This window comes from Aristolochia californica, unplaced genomic scaffold (genome assembly GCF_029961685.1).
Source record: "Aristolochia californica isolate CCGP_79_NKW_82.1479 unplaced genomic scaffold, dmAriCali1.0.hap1 SCAF_8, whole genome shotgun sequence".
NCBI lineage: Eukaryota > Viridiplantae > Streptophyta > Magnoliopsida > Piperales > Aristolochiaceae > Aristolochia > Aristolochia californica.
Window position 1 is genome coordinate 1,757,377 of NW_027182279.1, and position 22,901 is coordinate 1,780,277.

General features: G+C 38.5%; 2 protein-coding genes and 2 pseudogenes across 2 annotated transcripts; all 4 read left to right on the forward strand.

Moving 5' to 3' along the window:
* The first annotated feature begins 1,537 nt into the window (after positions 1-1,537).
* On the forward strand, positions 1,538-7,708 carry LOC137939393 (protein PSK SIMULATOR 1-like; annotated as a pseudogene).
* Positions 7,709-8,738: 1,030 nt separating this feature from the next.
* LOC137939396 (uncharacterized) lies at positions 8,739-9,773 on the forward strand. The gene has a single exon (XM_068784664.1). The coding sequence runs from the start codon at positions 8,739-8,741 to the stop codon at positions 9,771-9,773; it is 1,035 nt and encodes a 344-aa protein (XP_068640765.1).
* A 3,178-nt stretch (positions 9,774-12,951) lies between these two features.
* Positions 12,952-14,712, forward strand: LOC137939399 (probable amidase At4g34880; annotated as a pseudogene).
* A 4,134-nt stretch (positions 14,713-18,846) lies between these two features.
* LOC137939182 (probable amidase At4g34880) lies at positions 18,847-20,979 on the forward strand. Its single transcript, XM_068784397.1, has 5 exons — positions 18,847-19,386; positions 19,501-19,715; positions 19,851-20,090; positions 20,232-20,430; positions 20,512-20,979. The coding sequence occupies exons 1-5, from the start codon at positions 18,853-18,855 to the stop codon at positions 20,866-20,868; spliced, it is 1,545 nt and encodes a 514-aa protein (XP_068640498.1). The 5' UTR covers positions 18,847-18,852; the 3' UTR covers positions 20,869-20,979.
* The last annotated feature ends 1,922 nt before the right edge of the window (positions 20,980-22,901 follow it).

A 22,901-nucleotide genomic window follows, 5' to 3' on the forward strand; every position in this document is an offset into this window, starting at 1 on the left:
ATCGGATTTGGGTTTATCTTAGTTTTCATTTCTTAGACTTCTATGCATTGATGCAAGAAAAAGAAAGGATCAAACACTATCTCCAACTTTCCCTCATTGACTTGGACTGAAATTCTCCTCCCCCCCACACACCGCGTACGTTAGAGACACAACGATTGAGAAGATTGCATCGGATGGCTACTATCATTTCACGAGTGGGGTCGAGTAGAAGTAGGAGTATTTTGGTAAAAAAGTGCGAAGTACGATAGCATTAACAAGACGTAACTGTTGAAGATATATCGCCTTGATTCAAGGTTTCATTTTCTGTATATTCCGTTGAAGATAATTAGCCCTGATTACAACCTAATTCTTTATATAATTTTTATTTCAGATTGATTGTAATATTATGTTTATGGCATTGTAAAACTTATAAATTCATCATCAACTCCACCTTCGAAGTGTGGTGGTTTTTATCAAATCCTCTCGTGGTATCAGAGCAGACGTTCTAACCTGTCTCTGTCGAGCAATTCTAAATTTTTCGTCCATCCACTGTTCCCAGTACACTAATCGCTTATTCAGATGTTGACTGGGCTAGCTGCCCCGATACTCGTCGTTCCACATCAAGCTACTCCATTAATGTTGGTAACAATCTCGTTTCTTGGAGTGCAAAGAAGCAATGCACTGTCTCCCGCTCCAGTTGTGAATCTGAGTATTGTGCCTATATGACCGCTACTGAACTTCTTTAGCTTACGCATCTTCTGCATGATCTCAAGGTCCCAGTTCCACAACCGCCCCTACTCTTATACGACAACAAAAGTGCTTCTTAAGCTCCAATCCTGTTTCCCACAAGCAGGTTAAATATGTTGAATTAGATTACTATTTTCTTTGGGAACTTATTATCACTGGCAAACTTCACACCTAGTTTGTGCCCTCTCACCTACAGGTTGCTGACATCTTCACCAAAAGTGTTTCTCGACCATTTTTTGAATTTTTTTGATCCAAGCTTCACGTTCATTCCAATCCTACGCTTCACTTGCGGGAGTGTTGAAGATATTGTTAAAGATATATCACATTGATTCAATGTTCCATTTTTGTATATTCTTTTGAGGATAATTAGCCATTTCGTTTTAGATTAATTATAATATTTTATATATGACATTATAAAGATTATAAATTCATCGTCCAACTCACCTTTGGTTTTTATCAAAACCCTCTCGGTGACTAACCCCAGGGCGGGGGCGCACGCGCGCGCGGTTTTATATGAACAGGAAAACAAACAGGGAAATGGAAAAGTCTTCCGTTTACTCTCTCCCGCTCTTTCTCTCTGCATTCATTTCATGCACGAGCAATTTTCTTGCTGCAGGAGTATTTGTTTGTTTGGGTTTTTCTCTTGGTTGATAATAGTTGTGTATTTTGTGTAGAGAATTGTTTCCCTTGATTGATTCAGTCACGTTGCTTATTACCTGTTCTGTTGTGACGAGCTGTTTCTGTTACTCGAGGAATTGGAGTATAGGGCTGTACTCTCTGGAGTTGGGAGTTGGGAGATATCTGGAGTAATATGGGTGGGATTTGGTCCGCTGATCATGACGTGGTGTTTTCGGGGAAGCTGAAGGGCCCGCGGAGTTTCGGCAAGAAGATAGAAGAGCCAGAGGTCTTCCCGGTGTCGGAGCGATACGACTCTGGTGAATTGAAGTTAGTGGACTCGCGTAAAATGAGGACTCCTGTTCGCACCACGTCTAGTAAGGTTGGTAGCCTTTGCTTTAGAGCAATTCCTTGTACCGTGTGTTTCTCTGCCGCTGTTTCCACGGTTTATTGAGTAGTCTTTCGACTTTCTGTTTATTGACATAATCAAATCTAGATATGAGGTACATATATTGAAGTAGGACCAGTTGCTGTTTTTGTAGCATACCTAAATGACACAGACCACGGAAAACAATTAGCTATGAAACTTTTTTTGGAAGGCAAAACCATCCCATTGAACATCGGCTGCATCCTATATCATGTCGATCTTGGAATTAATCATTGCTGGATAACAACTCATGTTTTATCTCGTCATCAAAACCTATCAACACAGGTTTCCCAGTTGGAATGAAACAGTAAGATTCCCGCTCGCATATGCATGTAGTTTTTGTGCAGCACATTGCATGATTAGTCCTTGTTTCAAGTCATTGATTCCAACTCTCATATACAAGTGATGAGTCAGGGCTCTATGGAAATCACTGATCTCCCTCCTGACGCGGTTTCTTGCCTCCCAACCTGACGAAACACTCTGGACTAGTCACAGTCACTGAAGTAGATTGAGGGTGTTGCTGCCAGAAAACAGCAAAAGAAAGAGTGTCTTCAGGCAGTAAAACTTACAGTGAATGTATTTTTCCTGGTCAAAGATACCTTTTTTTTTGCTGTACTTCTATCACACTTCTAGATGTTTTCCTTTATTTGGTTTGATCCAGTTGGCCACATCCAGATGTCTGTTATAGGGTATCCTGGGTTCAATCTTTATGCCTAAGGTAGAGAAACAAAAGTGTTGATTGAACAACTCTTCTGACATTGTTTTCAAATTCTAATTAGTAATTGACTTGATGAAATTGTTTAGTTGTACTTGTTATTACTTTTGCCGGCACCTGATGTTTTGAGCTTGTATTCTTGATTTTTGTCGTGTAACAACTCAGTTGTGGGTACACATGAGCATGGGGTACAGGAAAGCAGAATCTCTTAATAGAAAATGTCCTGTGGAATATTCAGTTCCTGGAAATAGAGATAGTTACATCATTAAACTAACTATATGTGGAGAAGTCTCATGAAAGTTGAGTTTCATCAACCAAATTGAGTGACTGATAGCTGAATTTGGAAGTAGAAAGGGGTAGTTGATCCATTATGATCTGTTATTATCAATTGAAATTCTGCTTCTTGAGGTGTTTTGATAACCAGCACAAACTTGTGCAGGATATTCTCTGTTTGTGAAATGCCCTGGGTTGGTGAGATGCAACAGCCCTTTGGTTGCTTTTCCACTTTTCTCCCTCAAAAAGAGAAGTCACATAATAACTGTATACATGTTATGCCACTCAGAAAGAGCTATTATGTAGCTTATGATTTCTGTTTATGAGTTCTGATGTCAGTTCTCTTTTGGATGAGAGACATCCTTTATTTAAACAGGTTATCAATCCTGATTTAATTTTCTTCTAATTTATAACAATCATCTTTCAAATATATATGTATGTTTGAGTGGCTTCTTGATTATACTCTTTGGTGAGGAATTTGCCTATTAATAAATACAGTCATGTCTGGACTGAAGAGTTTACATGTTGTTGTGACTTCACAATTCGATTTTGATGGTAAAAATCAGCAGGATTTGTAGATGAAGTGTCTACAAATGCTCTGGCCAATTTAGTTATTAACCTTTTAAAGGTTCTATGACTAGAGGAAAACCCTATTTAGTTCAAGGAATTGAGTTTTCTCATGGAAGTTGAGTTTTAATGACAAATCTGTATTGCATTTGGACTTCCTATGTTGGTTGTGGAGCATGTAAAAGCTTCTGATGCTGGAGAGTTCAGAATTGTTAGGTTATGAGCTGTTGCTGCAGACGTTGCAAGTATGATTGCTTGTAATCAATTTCTTACTTGCAATAAAATTTTAATCAAATAATGAAGTGGCATCTCCATTCAGTTGCATCATGTTTACTATTTAACAATTGTAGGAATTTCTTTTACAAATGACATCACATTTTTATGAAGTAAATAATACTCCTCTGGACCTGTCTTATGTATGACTCGAAATTAGGACCCTGATCACTGTTTGTGCTTTGTGCTGGTCCAGAATTATTTGTGCAGAAAACTCTCTAATGGAATCATGATCGATGTTATCCTTTGACATAATTAGCATCTGCTTTTTGTTGTCTAAAGGATCTTGCAAATTTGTAACAAGCCTTGCATTTATTCATGCAGAACATATTTTGTACAGAAGAAACCAATAACTGCACAACAAATTAAGTTATGATATTATCCTTGACGTTCTTATGCTATTTCTTCACTTTGTTAATAATAGTGAGTGACATCTATTTTTTAATTTTGCTTTTGTATTTTCTGCCTGCAGGTGCCAGAGATAGGCTCCCTTATAGGAAGAGCTGGTGTTGTTGGCTTTGAGGTGGCTGTAGATGTCCTAGATATGCTTGGCAGTAGCATGTCAAATTTAAAGCCTGGCAGTGGATTTGTTTCTGGACTGGCATCTCGTGGAAATAAGATATCTATCCTGTCATTTGAAGTGGCTAATACCATTGTTAAAGGTTCAAATCTGTTGAAATCTCTCTCTGAAGGAAATATCCAGTTCTGGGAAAAAGAGATTTTACATTCAGATGGAGTACAAAAGCTACTTTCGACAGATATTGAGGAGCTTCTCATCATTGCTGCTGGTGATAAAAGGTGAGGATTTGGTCTGTGTAAGCTTCATTGATGTTTCAGCTCAGTAGCTCAATGTAACTCAGTTTATATATTTGATTTTTTTTCTCCAGTCCAGTTTAGTTGCTTGTAATTCACTTTAGTTATTTGCTTTTCTTTTCTTCTTAAGAATATTTTTAAATGCTTAATAATTTTTCTTTTCTTCTGAAGAATATTTTAAATGCCTAATAATTTTTTACCAATTTTTCCCCAGGGAGGAATTGGATATCTTTGCCAAAGAAGTAATTAGGTTTGGAGACCTATGTAAAGATCCTCAGTGGCACCAGTTGGGTCATTATTTTCAAAAGTAAGGTAGATGGTTTACTGTTTTGGTGCTTGAAAGATAGGAAACTTGGTTTCTTATATTGGAATGACGGAAGAATTCTTATTCTGAAATATTTTTTAACATTTCACAGCTTGGACTCGGAATTGATGCTTCACAAACTGCTCATGGAAGAGGTTGAGGTAACAATGCAACAACTCATGTCTTTGGCTCAAAATACCTCTGTAAGTATATTATTTCTTCACTCTGTTGATCAACTTTTTTTCTTTATTGCACACTTTCCTGTTTGTTGCATGAAATGTTTAGTGCCTGGCAATTGAATAACTGGTCCAGTATTATGGTCTTAATTAAATAGTATATTGTAATTCATTTCTAATTTATCCTTTAATCACTTTCTTTGATATTTTGTCATTATGTTAGTCACTTGTTGCATATGATCAGAAATATCCACTAGATGTTTCCTTCCCTGTTACCCCCTGCTCTGGTGATGCCTCATCAGTTTATCTGATAATTCAACCTGAAAACCGACAAACTTAATATTGTCATTTAGACATGTTTAGGTCACATTGTGCACTTTTTTAAGCAGATGGCTGAGACCAAGATAAGCTGACATTCTTCATGTATAGGAACTTTACCATGACTTACATGCATTGGATAGATATGAGCTAGATTATCACCGCAAGGTACAAGAAGAAGAGGCAGTACGTGTCACATGGAGAGTGAAATAATTTCTTTATGACTTTAGCTACTTCTGTTAGTCATCTGTTTAGAGCTTTTACACAGGTTCACCTCCACTGAATGACTCCATTACGACCAAAATTTTTAATAGTAATTTACAATTGGGTCAGTTAATGAAATCACTTGATACCTTCTATGCATGCATTATGTTTTTGTCTTTTGTCTTGTCATCCTTTTAGCCATTTTTATGCCCAACATTGACTACATGTACGGCATTATAATTTTGAACATGTGGTTTATTTGTGGGTTGCAGGGGAGGATTTTTTCTGTTTACAGGCCGAGTTAAAACGCCAAAGAAAGTTGTGAGGAGCTTGAAAAAGAAATCGCTTTGGTCAAAGAATTTGGAGGAGGTACCATTATGAACTTTTTATTATTACTATTAAAATGTTCATTTTCTGCTCAGAGTTACTGTGGAAGCTTTTGAAAGGAACAAATCCTCTCTCAGTTACCTTGTCTTTTTGTAAAGCATTCTAACTTTACCAATGTGGATTTTCTAGAGATTGTACCATTGTGGAGCTTATTTTTATTTTCATTTTATTTTGTTCTTCTCAAAACTTCTAGTCTTGACATGCTTGGGGAACTGGAAGGTTCCATACGGCTGTTACCATTGGCTGCAATATAATTAAACACAGTGTTGAATTTATTGCAGGTCATGGAGAAACTTGTTGATTTAGTTATCCTTTTAAACCAAAAAATCTCAGAAGCCTTTGGTTTTAGAGGTAACTAGCTATTGATTACTGATAGGATCCTGTTGTAACATTATGAGCTTTATCCAATTGGCAAGCTTTCAAAAGAGGATCTATGTTATTTTGTACTTTCCCTTCATCAGTTTCCATAGATGCTCTAATGATGTTTCATCCTTTTTCAAGGTATGGCTCCTTCTAAACCTTTAGACAATGTTCCCTCTCAGAATCCTCAAAGACTTGGTGCTTCTGGTCTTGCATTGCATTATGCTAATGTCGTCATTCAGATCGATAGCATTGTGAGTATTTCAGACTTAAATCGGTTTTTCATAATCCATACCGTGGTTATGAAACATTCTCAGCTGATCCACCAGTTTTTTGTCCTGTTTTCTCATTTCCAATGAATTTTGACAATTTTTGACTCACCGACATTGCCAGAATTTGTGGAGGTCATTGTGGTTTTTGCTTTCCATATAAATAGATGAATATCGATTTTTAATGGTCTCATGATTCACTTTTTCCTTCTCTTCTGAATAGGTCTGTCGTCCAAGTTCTGTTCCTCCTGATGCAAGGGATACATTATATCAGGCACTTCCATCTAGTGTTAAGGCAGCTATTCGTTCCAGGTTACAACCCTTCCAAGTGAAGGAAGAGGTACACTCTGTTTCTTTATTGTCCTTCCTTGTGAGGCCCCAATATGTTAGATATCAAGTCATTTAGACAGCATGATAGCAGAAGCTTACCAGTTTCCTGCTTGCCTCTCCACAGCTAAATGCATCCAAGATTAAAGTTGAAATGAAAAAAAATCTACATTGGATAGTCCCATTGCCCAAAATACTACCAAGTAGGTAGACTGACTTGAGTAATCTACCATCGTTTCAGTTCTGCTTTTCTTCCTGTAAAAGTTATGCTACAGAGTGGCTGCACTAAAGCAGCAGTGCGCCCATGAATGTGGGATCAGTTAAGCAGGGCATCCTGCGGTTGCTTAACTTTCTGGAATGTGGTTCTGTAATGGATACCTCATCTAGTTATATTGTTTACCTTCTTGCTTTCCTGATCTATGAAAATCTTAAACAGTGCACATCAAGGCTTCGGGTGGATTGGAGAATGGGTAAACATAGGGTGAGTTCAGGCGTCTTGTGATCTTCTTTTTTCATCTTTGGCAGTTGTTTTGGAATGAACATCTTCTTATACCATGTAATATTGTATTTCAGAACTGAAAAGAATACAAAAGCTACTGGTCCGAATAATATAATCCGCATCTAGACGCTCCATCATGCCCGAAAAGATCAAATGGACGAACACATACTTGAATTAGTGACATGGCTTCACCATAAAATTGAGAAGGTCCTTGATCTCTCCCTAGAGGAAAAACGGATGCTGGAAGGGGTTATCCACAGGAAGTTGGTCCCAGGAATCAGCAAAAGCCAGGAATTTGTAGTCAGAAAGAAGAGCAGCAGAAGGGGATTGACCAGAAGTAGTGGTAGTTCACCAGTAAAGAAGTTCAGTTCAGTAAAACCTGAGAAGAGTAAGCTTTTAGATGTGATTGATGGGTTGGAAACACTTGATCATGTATTTCCTGTCTGATGTCTGCTTTGAACAACTCTCTACATCAATCATTTTGGAAAAACAAGAATGTTTATGGTAACATAACAAATCCACGGTATAGTTTGAATAGTTTCCTAATTCGATCTGACCCATTTACATAAACAACTAATAAATTTGCTTAGGAACATTGAAGGATTCAAATTGGACAAAAAATTCTAAGGATTCAACCCAAAGAATGTGCTAGAGATTGAATTAGTACTATCCATTCATGTAGAACTTGTATTAACCCCAAGGCTTTTTGTTTGATTCACCCAATTTCGAATATTCGGTTTTGGTGGTCGATAATAATTGGGTTTTATTATAGATAGGGTGAAATTTTTATTCGATTATTACTCATTCTATTCACATATTGTTGAATTTTCAGAAAAGAGAAAAATTTCATTGACTTGATGTAATTTAAATATAATGAGCCACCAGTAGAATCCAATTACAATTAAATTATTATTGGCCGTGTTATACCGAAGTTAAACATTAAAAGAAGTCTTAGAATAATTGAGCAATTAAAAATAAATTAAATAAAGATTAACATAACTAAAATACTTTTAACTGAAATTTTGCTATGAGACCTCCTCTGGTGAGACTCTTATAAGATTCTACTATATTAATTCTAACTTTGTGAGATTTCTTACTGTGAAAGTCATGTAAGCCTCTTCGACACCCATTTTGGAACAAAAATCTCTACCCTTAAAGGATTTCTTAAATGTTTAGTTAAACATAATTATGCATTATAGTATGTTTATTTTATAATAATTTATTTTTTTTTTATTATCCGGACCTAATAATATAGATACCAAAATAAGAAAAATCTTGTATAACCCTTTATGACATATTTACCTTGAATAAACAAGAGCAGGGTGACACTTGGATTGCTTCATTCCATATGTGACAGACAGTCAAGAGATTAAAAGATGCAGTAGAGAGAAGATCATGAGAAGCTTCATTACTAAACCAAAAGGCTTAATATAAAAGGATTTTCAGCTTCTAAATTGGTTATTGCTTTGGTTAGTCCAGTAAACAATGGACTGGATGTTTAATCCAAACGAACAACCTATTCTTGTACTTAAGTCAGCTCCTAACTCTTCCTACTCCACTTCCATGCAAATTCCACCAAATCCATCATCTTCCTCACCCTTATATACCAGCCCCTCCTGCTTCTTCTTCATCAGTATCCAGCAACAATCCAGTACAAACATGGAGAGCCGCAAGAGTACTCAAGCACCCCTTCTCGTTTTCTTCTCCTTCGCTCTTCTACTTGCAACGGTGCAATCCGTGACACCGCCAGGAACCATCGAGAGGACGACGAAGCAGCAGATTCTTGTAAGCATTCCACCCTCTTCGGAAGCCAGTGGTCCAACAGGTGGAGCTTCTGAATTGTTCCTCTCTTCCCCTTCCGGGAAATTCGAAGGTTACCTACTCCGGCGGGAGACAGCTCCGGGCGCAGGCGGTTTTGGCAACGACTTCTGCTACATACAAATCCAAGAAGGGGGGAAGAGCGTGTGGGAATCGGAGTGTGCACCTGTGACCACCGCCAACACTTGTAGCTTGGTCTTCTCTGACGCCGGGCTGGAGATCTTCGATGGGTCCCGGTCGTCGTGGGACACAGACGCCGACGGCGAACAGTTGGAGACGCTGGTGATGGTGGACACTGGCGACATGCAGATCAGGGATAAAGACGGGGAACTCGCATGGAAGGCCAGCGACAACCCGTTGAGCAACCAGGAATGTGGGTCGGTAGGCTCGCCTGGATTGAACGCAGCCCACGCACCCTTTGCTCATCCGATCGGCGACAGGACGGTGTTTGGGCAGCCGGAGGACAATCAACAGCAGGGTAGTGGAAGTGGGGTTTCTCAGCAGCAGCCACTTGGTTTCCAACAGCCACTGAACTCCCAGCCATTCTCTGGACTGACACAGCAACCATTTGGGGCGAACAACCAGCAGCCTCTGGTAGACAACTCCCCATTTGATAGCGCGTCCTCGCGCCACTTGGCTTCCCAGCATGGAGTTGGTTCTGCTGTTCTGATTGCTGCTCTGGTTGCTTATGGTGTCCTCTGAAAGTTCTTCCATGGTGGAAGATCTCTGCCTTGTTCCTTTGTCTTTCTAAGAATTATCGACTGCGTAAACTGCTCGGTAGAGAGGGAATTTGCAAGTATTTCTTTGTAATTTGTGATTGTTGGAATGAAAGTGTGAAATTGTCGGGTTATGGCTCAAGGATATATGAGCACGGTTGACTGTATTTACATGAATTTGTCCATTGAATTATTAAACGTGTTTAGTTGTATAATTTATTTGGGATTTGGTATTTTATTACCCATTTATTTACCCACGATAACGGGTTAATTAAGTATTTAAAATATAATATATAGTTAAGACAAAAAAAAAAAAACTATAAAATCACATACAGGCCCTCCTCCTCTGCTCCATTCCCACATCATAAAATGGAGTAGGGGAGGAAGAGAGCCTCTCCCTGCTGGAAATGCTGCAAAGTTCATTCCTCAGCGAGGCTACAAACAGTTTCTGAAAGGGAAGAGATTTAGAATTCTCAGGAATTTCTTCAATTCTCTATTGCGTCCGCTCGTAATCAAACATTTGAGAAGCATTTCAGCACACTCAGGTGGGTATGCCTAATTACTGACATTGAACAGGCTCTGTGCACCTTTCAATCCCATTGTTGATCATGAAACTTTACATTTTCCTGAAGGCAAAGAGGAGCTGTTTGGGAGGACAATCTAGAAATAACAAATGAGACCACGATTCCGAATTTAACTGCCAGTGGACAAATGACAGTAGTTCTGGCAGAGTTCAAGCTACATATCTGAATGTATATCTATCCGAGTTGCTTCAGTCTCCAGCTGTAAGATCTTAGGCAGACATAATAGCCTTCAATAACTTGCTGAAACTGGTTCAAATAACCAATCTCTGGTTGGCATCCTTGAAGGAAAAAATCGACGAATTTGGCCAAGCAACCTTCCCAGCTTCGGGGATACAGAAAAAAACTTGCAGTAGAGAAAACGGAGACTTCCCTGTTGCTTCCTCGCAGGTTCCGATTTACCAGTCGATGCCATGTTGAAGTCCGACAACTGGTTGAACTGGGACGATCCTCGCGAGCGAACTGCATTGCGGCTTGAAAACAGAGAATCGGCAAGGAGGAGTCGACAACGGTGATAAGAAGGCGGTCCTTCCAAGTCCTAAATCTCTGGTTGATATACACCACAAGTTGAAATAACTCAAAGAAGAGGAATATGAAGAAGAAGAAGAAGAAGATATTTAATTCTTGCCTTAGGGGGGTTAGTGCCCCAAATGGATTCTTGAAGATCAAGTTCATGTCCAACATGAAGATCAAGTTTATGTCCAACATGAAGATCATGTCAGTCATATACACGAAGATCATCTTCACATTTGGTGTTAGTGTTGACAACTTGATGTGCACTGGAAAACAGTTTCCAGTGTTAGTGCCCCAACATGAGAAAAACATAAAAAACAAGAGAATCTCTAAACCTTTACAATACACTTAATTACAATATAATCTTTAAACTCCAAATTAAGTAAAACAACCATTATTACTACACGAATAAATTATTTTATGTATAATTAAATATATTAATATATTTATTAATTGAATTAGATATATTATTATGCATTAATATGGTAATTATATGAGCCAATGAAATACGCACATGATTAATTACAAATAATAAATAAATAACGTGGAGTTATTAATAACGTTATAAATAAAAAAATGAGAGTAATACGTGGAATTATTAATAACATATGATATACTTTAACCTAAAAATGAATAATTTAAGAGAAAAAATTGATCTAATCATAAATTTAACACACTATATATTTGTATATAATATATTTTATGTATTATTAATTAATAATATATTATCACAAAATTTAAAACCATTGGTTTAATTAACTATAGCAATTGGATAATTATGCCAAGATAATTTATCAAATATTTATTTTAAAAATATTTTAATTATGACTATTAAATCACTATTTTTAATATAGTAATTATAAAATAAATGTATTAATAAATAAAAATAATTATTTTATAAATAAATTTTATAAATTAATGACGATAGTTTTAAACTATCGTCGTCTTCCTCAGGGGCGAGCCAGCGGGCAACGACAACGGGCCAGTGAGCAACGGCGATGGCGGTGGGCAACGCCGATAGAGGCAGCGCTCCGACGGTACACAGAGAGGGAGAAGAGAGGGAGGCCGAGAAGTCTAAATGTCAAAATCGAAGAAAAACGAAACTGAAACAGGGGAAATCGCAAGAAATTGGAAGGTCTTTTGGGGGAAAAAATGATAGCGTGAAGGAGAAGGGAATGAGATGCCGAAAGGGAGAAGAGAGGGAGAAGAGACAGAGAGATGAGAGAGAGGGAGAAGCGAGCGGGAGGTTCAGAGGGAGAGCAAGTCCGAGAAAGAGAAGGACGCCGGAACAACGTTTGCAGTGAGAGATGGAGGCAGTAGAGAGGGAGACCGGAGAGGGACGGCGGAGACAAGAGAGCGAGCAGAGAGCTCGGGCTTCACGGAGACGACAGAGGGCTACGGGAACGAAACGAGCGAAATGAAAAAAAAAAAAGAGCGAGACGGTCGAGCCAGAGAGAGCCCGCGCGAGAGAATCAAGTGGATGATTCTCAAAATCGGGTTGAAAGCACTTTTCGCCCGTTACTCTTGAGACATGAACCAATGATTCATGTATATTCATGTACATTATATGAATTTCGGCGCCCCCTAACGACATCAGGACATGAACTGTGTAATGCGCATGAAGATCATGTCTTGAGTCATGTGCACTAACCCCCCTTTAGTGAGCTAATCAAAGAGCTTAGGATAATGAAATAAGTGATCTATCTCTTTTTTAAAAAAACAAGTTTACATTTTTAACTTTTAAAGTAGTTCATTTTGATGTGCATTCGGGGTTTTCTTATACACATCACAATGTGAGACGTTAATTAGGTCATTCATTGAGATGAATCTCAAGGGAATGGATGACCCAAATGAATCGACTGCCAGTTTCATCTCTCAAGTTTTACCTGCTCTAACATTTATCCCAATTATAATTTGAAAATTTACTTGGAAATGTCTTTGGCTTGTCTGGTTGTCGCCCTCGTCACTTCGAAATTAAAATGCACAAGTTGAACCCGTGGCTTCCATTCTCCTTATATACGTTGCCATTTACTCGACGCTACCTGTGCAACTGCAAGGAGTTGAGCATCCATGGCGGTGAAACTCATTCTGCTCTTCCAGCTAGTGGTTTTGCTTCTTCTCATCCATCATGGAACCTCCAATTTCATCGAAGAAACTACCATCGATAAAATCCATATGGCCTTCAAGGACCCATATGTTCTATCCGCTGATCCATGTGGGTCGAGCAGTGGTTCTGCAATCGCAGTGGCTGCAAATCTGGTGATGGTATCATTAGGAACCGAAACGGATGGTTCCATCCTCTGCCCTTCCAGCGCGAATTCTCTTGTCAGGATAAAATCAACACTGGGCCTCACAAGTCGATCCGGGGTGATCCCAATTTCTCCACGTCAAGACAGGGTTGGGTAAGCAGATTCACTACAGGCCTTCTGTTCAATCCCAACCTCGAATCATTTCTTTTTTCTTATGATTCTCAATTTATTCAACTTCTATTTATACGGAACTTCGTTAATGGAGGTATCTCGTCTTGCTTGTTACAGCCCCATATGCAGGACAGTCTCGGATGCGGTTCATGTGCTTGATGCCATTGTTGGTTTTGATTCAGGAGACGGCAGAAGCAACACGAAATACTGCAAAATTCATTCCTCCTGGAGGTTACAGAAAGTTTCTGAAATCGAAAGGACTCGAAGGGAAGAGACTCGGTATTCTAAAAAATTTCTTCGATTTTTCCGATGAGACAGTTCGTGATAAAACATTTGAGAATCATTTCAGAAAACTCAGGTGATTGCGTCTAATTACTGAAATTAAACAGTCTCTGCAGCTTTTTTTATATGATTTTGAAAACACATTCCTGGACACTCTCAACTTTCAATCCTATTGAAACCAGTTGCGCTAAAACCTCGAGGCTATAGTGAAGGCGCAACATGAATGTAAGAGGGATCGGCCCGGTCGATATTAAATTCTCAACACTCCCCTGCACGTTGCCATTTGTGGCTCATGGAAATAGGTGGGAGTGAGACTCGAACTCGGGACCTACCTTGCTCTGATACCATATTGAAACCAATTGCACTAAAACCTCGAGGCTATAGTGAAGGCGCAACATGAATAAAAGAGGGATCGGCCCGGTCGATATTAAATTCTCAACAAATCCCATTGCTGATTATGAAACAGTAAACAATCTTTACATTTTCCTGAAGGCAAAGAGGAGATATTTTGGTGGACAAACTAGAAATAACAAATGAGACCACGATTATGAATTCCTCTGCCAGTGGGGAAAAAATGACACTTCTAGCCGAGTTCAAGCTGTATCTGAATGTGTATTTGTCGGAGTTGGTTCGGTCTCCTGTAAGATCTTTGGCGGACATAATAGCCTTCAACAAAAATCACTCTGCTCAGGTAATAATCCACTAATCTCCATATTTTCTAGAACTTGTTGAAACTGGTTCAAATACTAATCTGTGATTGGCATCCTCATAGGAGAAAATCAACGAATTCGGTCAAGAAATCTTCCTAGCTTCCGAGCTCACAAATGGGTTCGGGGAGGCAGAAAAACTTGCAGTAGAGAACATGGAAAGGCTTTCAAAAGATGGGACCGAGAAATTAATGAAGGAAAAAAATTTGGATGCAATTATAACTCCTCAATCTAGTGTTTCTCCAGTTTTCGCCATTGGAGGTTACCCAGGAATTAGCGTTCCAGCAGGATATGGAAAGGATGGAGTACCGTTTGGGATTTGTTTTGGAGGGTTGAAGGGTTCTGAACCAAAACTAATCGAGATAGCTTATGCTTTCGAGCAAGCAACCAGAATCAGAACACAACCAACTTTCAAACCTTAAAAATTCTCAAAGAGTTCAATGAGAATGTTCTCTCATTTTAGCAGCAGATTTAGAACTTAGAAATAACTTGTTGATTTCTGGGTTTTAAGGTTCGTACAAGGCTCCAATGCAGGGGTGAGCATTACCGAGTACAATAAGTTTTTGCTTTCTCAGTGTTGTTCTCTATACTTTGCATGTTACATGACTCATAATGCTCCTAAAATGAGTTATTCCATGGATGAAATTCACCATGTAAATTTATAAATGATAAAATGAACTTCATTGTTAAGGAACAAAAATATAAGGATAAAAACAACCTCCTTATCCTTCTCTAAGGTATTTCTTTGTAATATTGGCCATTTTTTACAGCTACAACTGTACCCATATGATTTGGGGTTGTTTATTTGTAGAATCAATGGCTTATGATTCATACATCCCCTCAAATTCGTGGTAGTATGGTCACCCATGAGTTTCCTTTTAAGTAGACTGTGTCGTTAACGTCCAAACACTTAAAGACATTGGTTCTCTAGTTTTATGTGGAAATAAATATTAACTCTAATTATTTGTGTGAGATGTTCTTGGACAAAATGACAATCAATCACTATATGTTTGTTATGCTCATGAAACATTAAGTTCACTGCAATGGCTAATACACTTTTTTCGTTGCAAAAGATCTTCAATATAACTATCTTGTCCAACAACCAATGTTCTACCTGTCTAACTGTTAATTTCTAGGGACAATGTGAAGTTGGGTCTAAGCTGTTAGGAATTAGATGCCCTAATACCAAAATAAAGAGAGCAATAATAATAAACGTAGAAGAAAGAAAAAGCAAGCACAAGAACAAACAAGATTTATATAAGTTCGCTTCAAGGTGAGACTATGTCCTATCTTCCACCGCTACAGTAATCCACTATGAAGATGAAATAGTTTACAATAGAAATTGCACACACTTATATGTGGTTTTTCTCTAACCTCTCTCTGTTACAACTCAAGATCCTACTTCTAGGTGATAATGATAAAACCCTAATAGCCGCCACCCCCCATTTATAAAGAGAAAACTAGGGCAATCGCTTTACAAGAGTAAAATTTCTAAATTGCGTAAGGTATTGATTAAGCTCCACAACTTACCAATCTCCCACTTGGAGACTAATCCATCATCAACATTTCATCTACAGTGACAACAACTTCTCAATCCTCAGAGAGAAGTCTAACTGAAGTTGTACACAACTTCAGTTTCTCGATCGTAATAGTCTTCGTCAACATATTAGTCGGATTTTGACTCCCTTGAATCTTCTCAAGTTCTAAGAATCCATCCTCCAGAGATGATTTGATGAAGTGATAACACACCTGTATGTGTTTTGTTTTGGCATGATAAATAAGGTTATTTGCTAAATTAATAGCACTTCGATTGTCACAATATAACACATTCTTCCCATGTTTGAAACCTAATTTTTCCAAGAACAAAACTACTCAACATCGTTCATGTTGAATCTACTCAACATCTTCTTCACATATTCTTCTTGTGACAATTTTAAGACATTAGTATCTCTAGTAATCCTCATCCCAAGGATTTGTTTTACAACACCCAAATTCTTCATTGTAAGCTTCTTAGACAATTCCCTTTTCAACTTATCTATTTCCTGTTTGCAAGTACCTGCTATCAACATATCATCAACATATAGCAATGGAATGATGTAGGAGTCATAAAACTTCTTCACATAACAACAATGATCCGCTTAGCACCTCAAGAAACCATTACTACTCATAAAGGTGTCAAACTTCTTATACTATTGTCTTGGAGCCTGTTTGAGACCATATAAACTCTTTTGAAGTTTGAACACCATTTTCTCTTTTCCCTTTGTTTTGAATCCCTGTGGCTGCATCATGTAAATTTTTTTCTCCAAATCACCATGAAGAAAGGTTGTCTTTACATCTAACTACTCTAAGTACAAGTCTTCATTTGCCACTAATCCAAGAATTGTTCTAATAGTAGTCAATTTTACTATTCGAGAGAAAATATCAATGTAGTCAATGCTTTTTTTTTGTTGAAAGCCCTTTACAACCAATCTTGCCTTGTACCACTTGTTGCTATCATGTTTGTCTTTTATTCGGTACACCCATTTATTCTTCAAGGCCTTCTTCCCTTTTGGTAGCTTAGTCAACTGCCATGTTTGATTGGATAATCAATGAATCCATCTCATCCTTCATGGCTAACTCCCACTTGGTTGATTCATCAACTTGCACAACTTCCTCATAACTCTCTGGTTCACCTTTATCAGTCAAAAGAATATAATTCAGTACAGGGAAGTACCTCTGTGGTGATCTGCTAGTTCTGACAAATCTCTTGAGTTCAGTCCCAAGATTGTTTTGATTTATTTCTGGGGGTATATTTTCCTAGTCTTCTTGAGTAATATTCTCTATCTCAATTACTAGAAGTTCTCTAAATTGAATCACTTCAGACTTCTTGGCTTCATCACTTGTGCTATCAAACTTTGTTCTCATCCTGTCTTTATACATGACACTTTCATTGAAGATCATGTCCATGCTCCTAATAAACTTACGACTTTAGTCATCCCAGAAGCGATAACCAAACTCTGTACCACCATAGTCAATAAAGAAATATATCTTAGATTTAACATCAAGTTTACTTCTAATAGTAGAATCAATATGAATATAAGAAACACAACCAAAAATTTTCAAGAAAGAAAGGTTTACCTCTTTGCCGCTCCAAACCTCTTTTGGTATTTTGTAATCCAATTGTGTTGAGGGACCTCAGTTGATCAAATAGGTAGTGGTGCTAATAGCCTTAGCCCAGAACATCTTTGACAATCCCGTATGTAATCTCATACTCCTAACACACTTGTTCAAAGACTCGTGTCCCAGTTATAGCCAAACTATATCTCCTAAATTTAAGTCCTGAAACAAGTAAACAATTGTAACAAAAATAGAGAACTAGTAACACTAAAAGACCTCCTTCATTACACTCCTTCCTATGAGACTCCAATAAGGCTCTACCATATTAATTCTTCTATTGTGAGATTTCTTCCTATGATAGTTATGCAAAATTCTTTTATATCTGCTCTTAAACACTCCCCCTCAAGTTGGAGTGATTAACATCATCTTTCAAAGACAAAATTTTCGGTCTTTACACTCTTTAAAGATGAAAGGTCTTCATTTCAATTCTCTGTCTTACTTGGATATTTTAGTCACATAAAAAAATTATATCCTAACACTTAAAATTCTTTATTGTAGGTTATAATAAATACCATCAAATACCTTTTTTATATACTTCTTCTTCTACTTCTCCCCCTCAACCTTAGGATCAAAAGGACATAAAAACCTAACTTGGGCAACATAAATATTTAGGGGGGTGAATCTCTCCTTGTCAAAGATCATAACTCCTCACACTAGTCAAAATCATCTAAATCTTTAAAAGGAACACCACTTAATTTCAAAGGTGGAAAAAGACCTAATTGTAGGGTACAAAAAAGGATACTAGATGAATAAAAAGACTTGACTCATGCTAGATGTTGGGTGCAATAGGGGGGGGGATCGCTCCTAATCAAAGATCATAACTCCACACACTAGTCAAAATCATCTAAATCTTTAAAAGGAACACCACTCAATTTCAAAGGTGGAAAAAGACCTAATTGTAGTGTACAAAAAAGGATACTCATTATTTAGGGGTAACTAAAAAACCGACCACATGGATGAATAAAAATACTTGACTCATGCTAGATGTTGGGTGCAATACTGTTCTATGTAGGTAATAGGTCTATAGATAGTATTTCTCAATTACTGCTACTCGTAAGAAAAGATTGCTAAGACAAAACTCTTGTCATGCTCTATGATTGCATTCAACCCATTCACCTGGTTAATCAACTTCATTGGGATTAAGATGATATTTAATTCTTGCCTTAGTGAGCCAATCAAAGAGCTTAGGACTTTTAAAAATGTTCATTTTGACCAGCTTCATCTCTCAAGTTTTGCCTGCTCTAACATTTATCTCGATTAGAATTTGATACTTCACTTGAAATCTCTTTGGCTTCGTCACTTCCAATTCAAAACGCACTAGTTTGGACCTGTAGCTTCCTTTCTCCTTATATATAGGTTGCCATTTACTCGATGCTACCTGTGCAACTGCAAGGCGTTGAGCATCTATGGCGGTGAAACTCATTCTGCTCTTCCAGCTTCCGCTTTTGCTTCTTCTCATCCGTCATGGAACCTCCAATTTCATCGAAGAAGCTACCATCGACGAAATCCATATGGCCTTCAAGGAAAACAACCTCACCTCTAGGAGACTCGTCGAGTTCTATCTCGAAAGGATTCAGACGCTCAACCCACAGCTTCGTGCCGTGCTCGAGCTCAACCCCCAGGCTCTCTCGCAGGCTGATCAGGCAGACAAGATGAGGCAGGCAATGGGTGGGTCTTCATCTGGGCTCCAAGGGATTCCGATTCTTATAAAGGGCAACATAGCGACGGCCGCCAGGATGAACACAACGGCCGACGGGATGAACACAACTGCCGGATCTCTGGCAATGGTGGGCTCGGTGGTCCCTCGAGACGCAGGCGTTGTGGAGAGGCTTAGAAGAGCCGGGGCTGTTATCCTCGGCAAGGCGAGTCTCTCTGAATGGGCTCAGTTTCGTTCTGTCACTGCTCCTAGTGGATGGTGTGCCATAAGTGGACAAGGGAAGGTGAGTTGCACGGTTCAGAATTTTGCAAACTTTTAGATTTTTTTTCATGCTTTCATTTTCAGGAATGAAGAAATTTTCTGATCTTCCTTGAAAATCGACGTTATGTGTTTGCAGAACCCATTTGTTCTATCGGCTGATCCATGTGGATCGAGCAGTGGTTCTGCAATCGCGGTGGCTGCAAATCTGGTGATGGTATCATTAGGAACCGAAACGGATGGTTCCATCCTCTGCCCTTCCAGCGCGAATTCTCTTGTCGGGATAAAACCAACACTGGGCCTCACAAGTCGATCCGGGGTGATCCCAATTTCTCCACGTCAAGACACGGTTGGGTAAGCAGATTCACTACAGGTCTTCTGTTCAATCCCAACCTCGAATCATTTCCTTTTTCTTATGATTCTCAATTTATTCAACTTCTGTGTATACGGAACTTCATTAATGGAGGTATCTCGTCCTGCTTGTTACAGCCCCATATGCAGGACAGTCTCGGATGCGGTTCATGTGCTTGATGCCATTGTTGGTTTTGATTCAAGAGACGCAGAAGCAACACGAAATGCTGAAGAATTCATTCCTCCTGGAGGTTACAGAAACTTTCTAAAATCGAACGGACTCGAAGGGAAGAGACTCGGTATTCTCAAAAATTTCTTCGATTTTTCCAATGAGACGGTTCGTAATAAAACATTTGAGGAGCATTTCGGAACACTCAGGTGATTGCGTCTAATTACTGAAATTAAACAGTCTCTGCACCTTTTTTTTATCTTAATTTGAAAACACATTCCTGGACACTCTCGGCTTTCAATCCCATTGCTGATCATGAAATAGTAAACAATCTTTACATTTTCCTGAAGGCAAAGAGGAGCTATTTTGGTGGACAATCTAGAAATAAGAAATGAGACCACGATTATGAATCCCTCCGCCAGTGGGGAAATAACGGCACTTCTAGCCGAGTTCAAGCTGTATCTGAATGTGTATCTGTCGGAGTTGGTTCGGTCTCCTGTCAGATCTTTGGCGGACATAATAGCCTTCAACAAAAATCACTCTGCTCAGGTAATAATCCACTAATCTCCATATTTGCTAGAACTTGTTGAAACTGGTTCAAATACTAATCTGTGATTGGCATCCTCATAGGAGAAAATCGACGAATTCGGTCAAGAAATCTTCCTAGCTTCCGAGCTCACAAACGGGTTCGGGGAGGCAGAAAAACTTGCAGTAGAGAACATGGAAAGGCTTTCAAAAGATGGGATCGAGAAATTAATGAAGGAAAAAAATTTGGATGCAATTATAACTCCTGAAGCTAGAGCTTCTCCAGTTTTCGCCATTGGAGGCTACCCTGGAATTAGCGTTCCAGCAGGATATGGAAAGGATGGAGTACCGTTTGGGATTTGTTTTGGAGGCTTGAAGGGTTCTGAACCAAAACTAATCGAGATAGCTTATGCTTTTGAGCAAGCAACCAGAATCAGAACACAACCAACTTTCAAACCTTAAAAATTCTTACAAGAGACATTTTAGCAGCAGATTTAAAACTTGTAATAACTTGTTGATTTCTGGGTTTTAAGGTTCGTACAAGGCTCCAATGCAGGGGTGAGCATTACCGAGTCCAACAAAGGATTTGCTTTCTCACAGTGTTGTTCTCTATACTTTGCATGTTACATGACTCATAATGCTCCTAAAATGAGTTATTCCATGGATGAATTCATAATGTAAATTTACAAATGATAAAACGAACTTCATTGTTAAGGAACAAAAATATAAGGATAAGAACGAGTTATTCCATAGAGTTAATTCTAAGGTATTTCTTTGTAATATTGGCCATTTTTTTATAGCTACAATTGTACCCATATGATATGGGGTTGTTTATATGTAGAATCAATGGCTTATGATTAACACACCCCTTCAAATTCGTGGTAGTGTGGTAGTGTCGTTCACGTCCAAATGCTTAAAGACATCGGTTCTCTAGTTTTATTTGGAAATGAAAATTAACTCTAATTATTTGAGTGAGATGTTTTTGGACAGAATGATAATCAATCACTAATTGTAGGTCGAATGGAGAAAATAGTCTTGTTCTTTAAGCTGTTAACATCCAACAACCAATGTTCTACATGTCTAACCGTTCATTTCTAGGGACAATGTGAAGTTGGGTTTAAGACCTATCTCAAAATGACTAGCCATTTTAGGAAACCTCTCTCCCAACTTATAAACTTAATATATTTCACTAATCCATGTGGAATTATTATTTAACACTCCCCCTCACATGTAGACCCTCTAGTTTCTTACATGTGGATAATTTGGGTGGAGGCCCACATATAACTATTCCTTAATACTCCCCCTCACGTGTAGGCTCTCTAGACTCTTAAGTGTGGATAATTTAGGTAGAGGCCCACATATGATTTTTCCTTAACTCTTCCCCTCATGTGTAGGCCCTTTGGGCTGTTACAAGTGGGAAATTTGGATTGAGGCCCATATATGAATACCTACTCTAATACCATGTAATGTTGGGTCCATTAAGTAAATATTTGGTTTGAAACACCCATTTGGAGCCCACAATGTTGGAGTTGGCAGGTCGATGGACTAAAATCCAGGTCCAATTATTTTGTAGAGTTTGAACCTCTTCATCCATGGCAGCAAGTCAAGCAGGATTCTTAGAGACAGATTTGAATCATTTTGGCGCAGTAGAGAAAAGGAGAGCGGAGAGAAGTCTAGAGGTTCCCACGATACTGAGGTTGAACGGATGGCATGGTTTGACAATACCAACTTTACCTCGTGTAAGCGTAGGGCGAAAACCCAACGGTAGTGTAGAAGTAGGAGCAGAAGGAGTGAGTCGTGCCTCAATAGGTTCTGGACTAGAAAACTAGTGTGGCAAGGAGGGACCTGCAAAAGAATCAGTAGTCTGCATGGACTCATCGATCGGATCAGGACAAATAGAACATTGCTGATTGAGTAATGTGAGGAGAATGGTCTAAGGTGGAAGGAGGGGTTGATGTTTGGATAAGACTGGGTTCCAGAAAGTTGGAAAAAAAATGGAGGGGAAGGGGGTTGAGCCTGAGATGATTTTATTAAAGGAAAGTTGTGTTCATCAAATTGAATATGGCGAGTGATGTAGATCCGAGAGGTGATGGGATCAAGGCACTGAAACCCTTTATAAGAGGGATTGTAACCCAAAAAGATGCAAGGAATACTGTGAGGTAAAAATTTAGTAAACATAAAATCATATAAGCAAGGATAAACACAACAACCAAAGAGATGAAAATTTTCATAATTCGAAAACAAAAAATTGTTATTTTTGTCACTCGGTGATCCAGTCATTCAACCCCCCCGGTGCACACGTAAGTTGAAACAAACGTGAAGTTTGGAGCGAAAAAATTCAAAGACAAGGCATATAATACTTTTTGTGAAAATATCGGCAACTAACAGGTGAGATGGCACATATTGCATGTGAAGTTTGTTAACAACAATAAGTTCTCGAAGGAAATGATAATCTAATTCAGCATATTTGGCTTGCTTGTGAGAAACTGGATTGG

What these genes read in the sequence shown, in the direction of transcription:
- LOC137939396 (XM_068784664.1), top strand. Translation starts at nt 8,739, where the DNA reads ATGGACTGGATGTTTAATCCAAACGAACAACCTATTCTTGTACTTAAG.
- LOC137939182 (XM_068784397.1), top strand. Translation starts at nt 18,853, where the DNA reads ATGGCGGTGAAACTCATTCTGCTCTTCCAGCTTCCGCTTTTGCTTCTT. An exon ending in CCATAAGTGGACAAGGGAAG is followed by an intron (nt 19,387 to 19,500) that starts GTGAGTTGCACG and finishes ATGTGTTTGCAG; the next exon opens with AACCCATTTGTTCTATCGGC. An exon ending in GAGCATTTCGGAACACTCAG is followed by an intron (nt 20,091 to 20,231) that starts GTGATTGCGTCT and finishes ATTTTCCTGAAG; the next exon opens with GCAAAGAGGAGCTATTTTGG.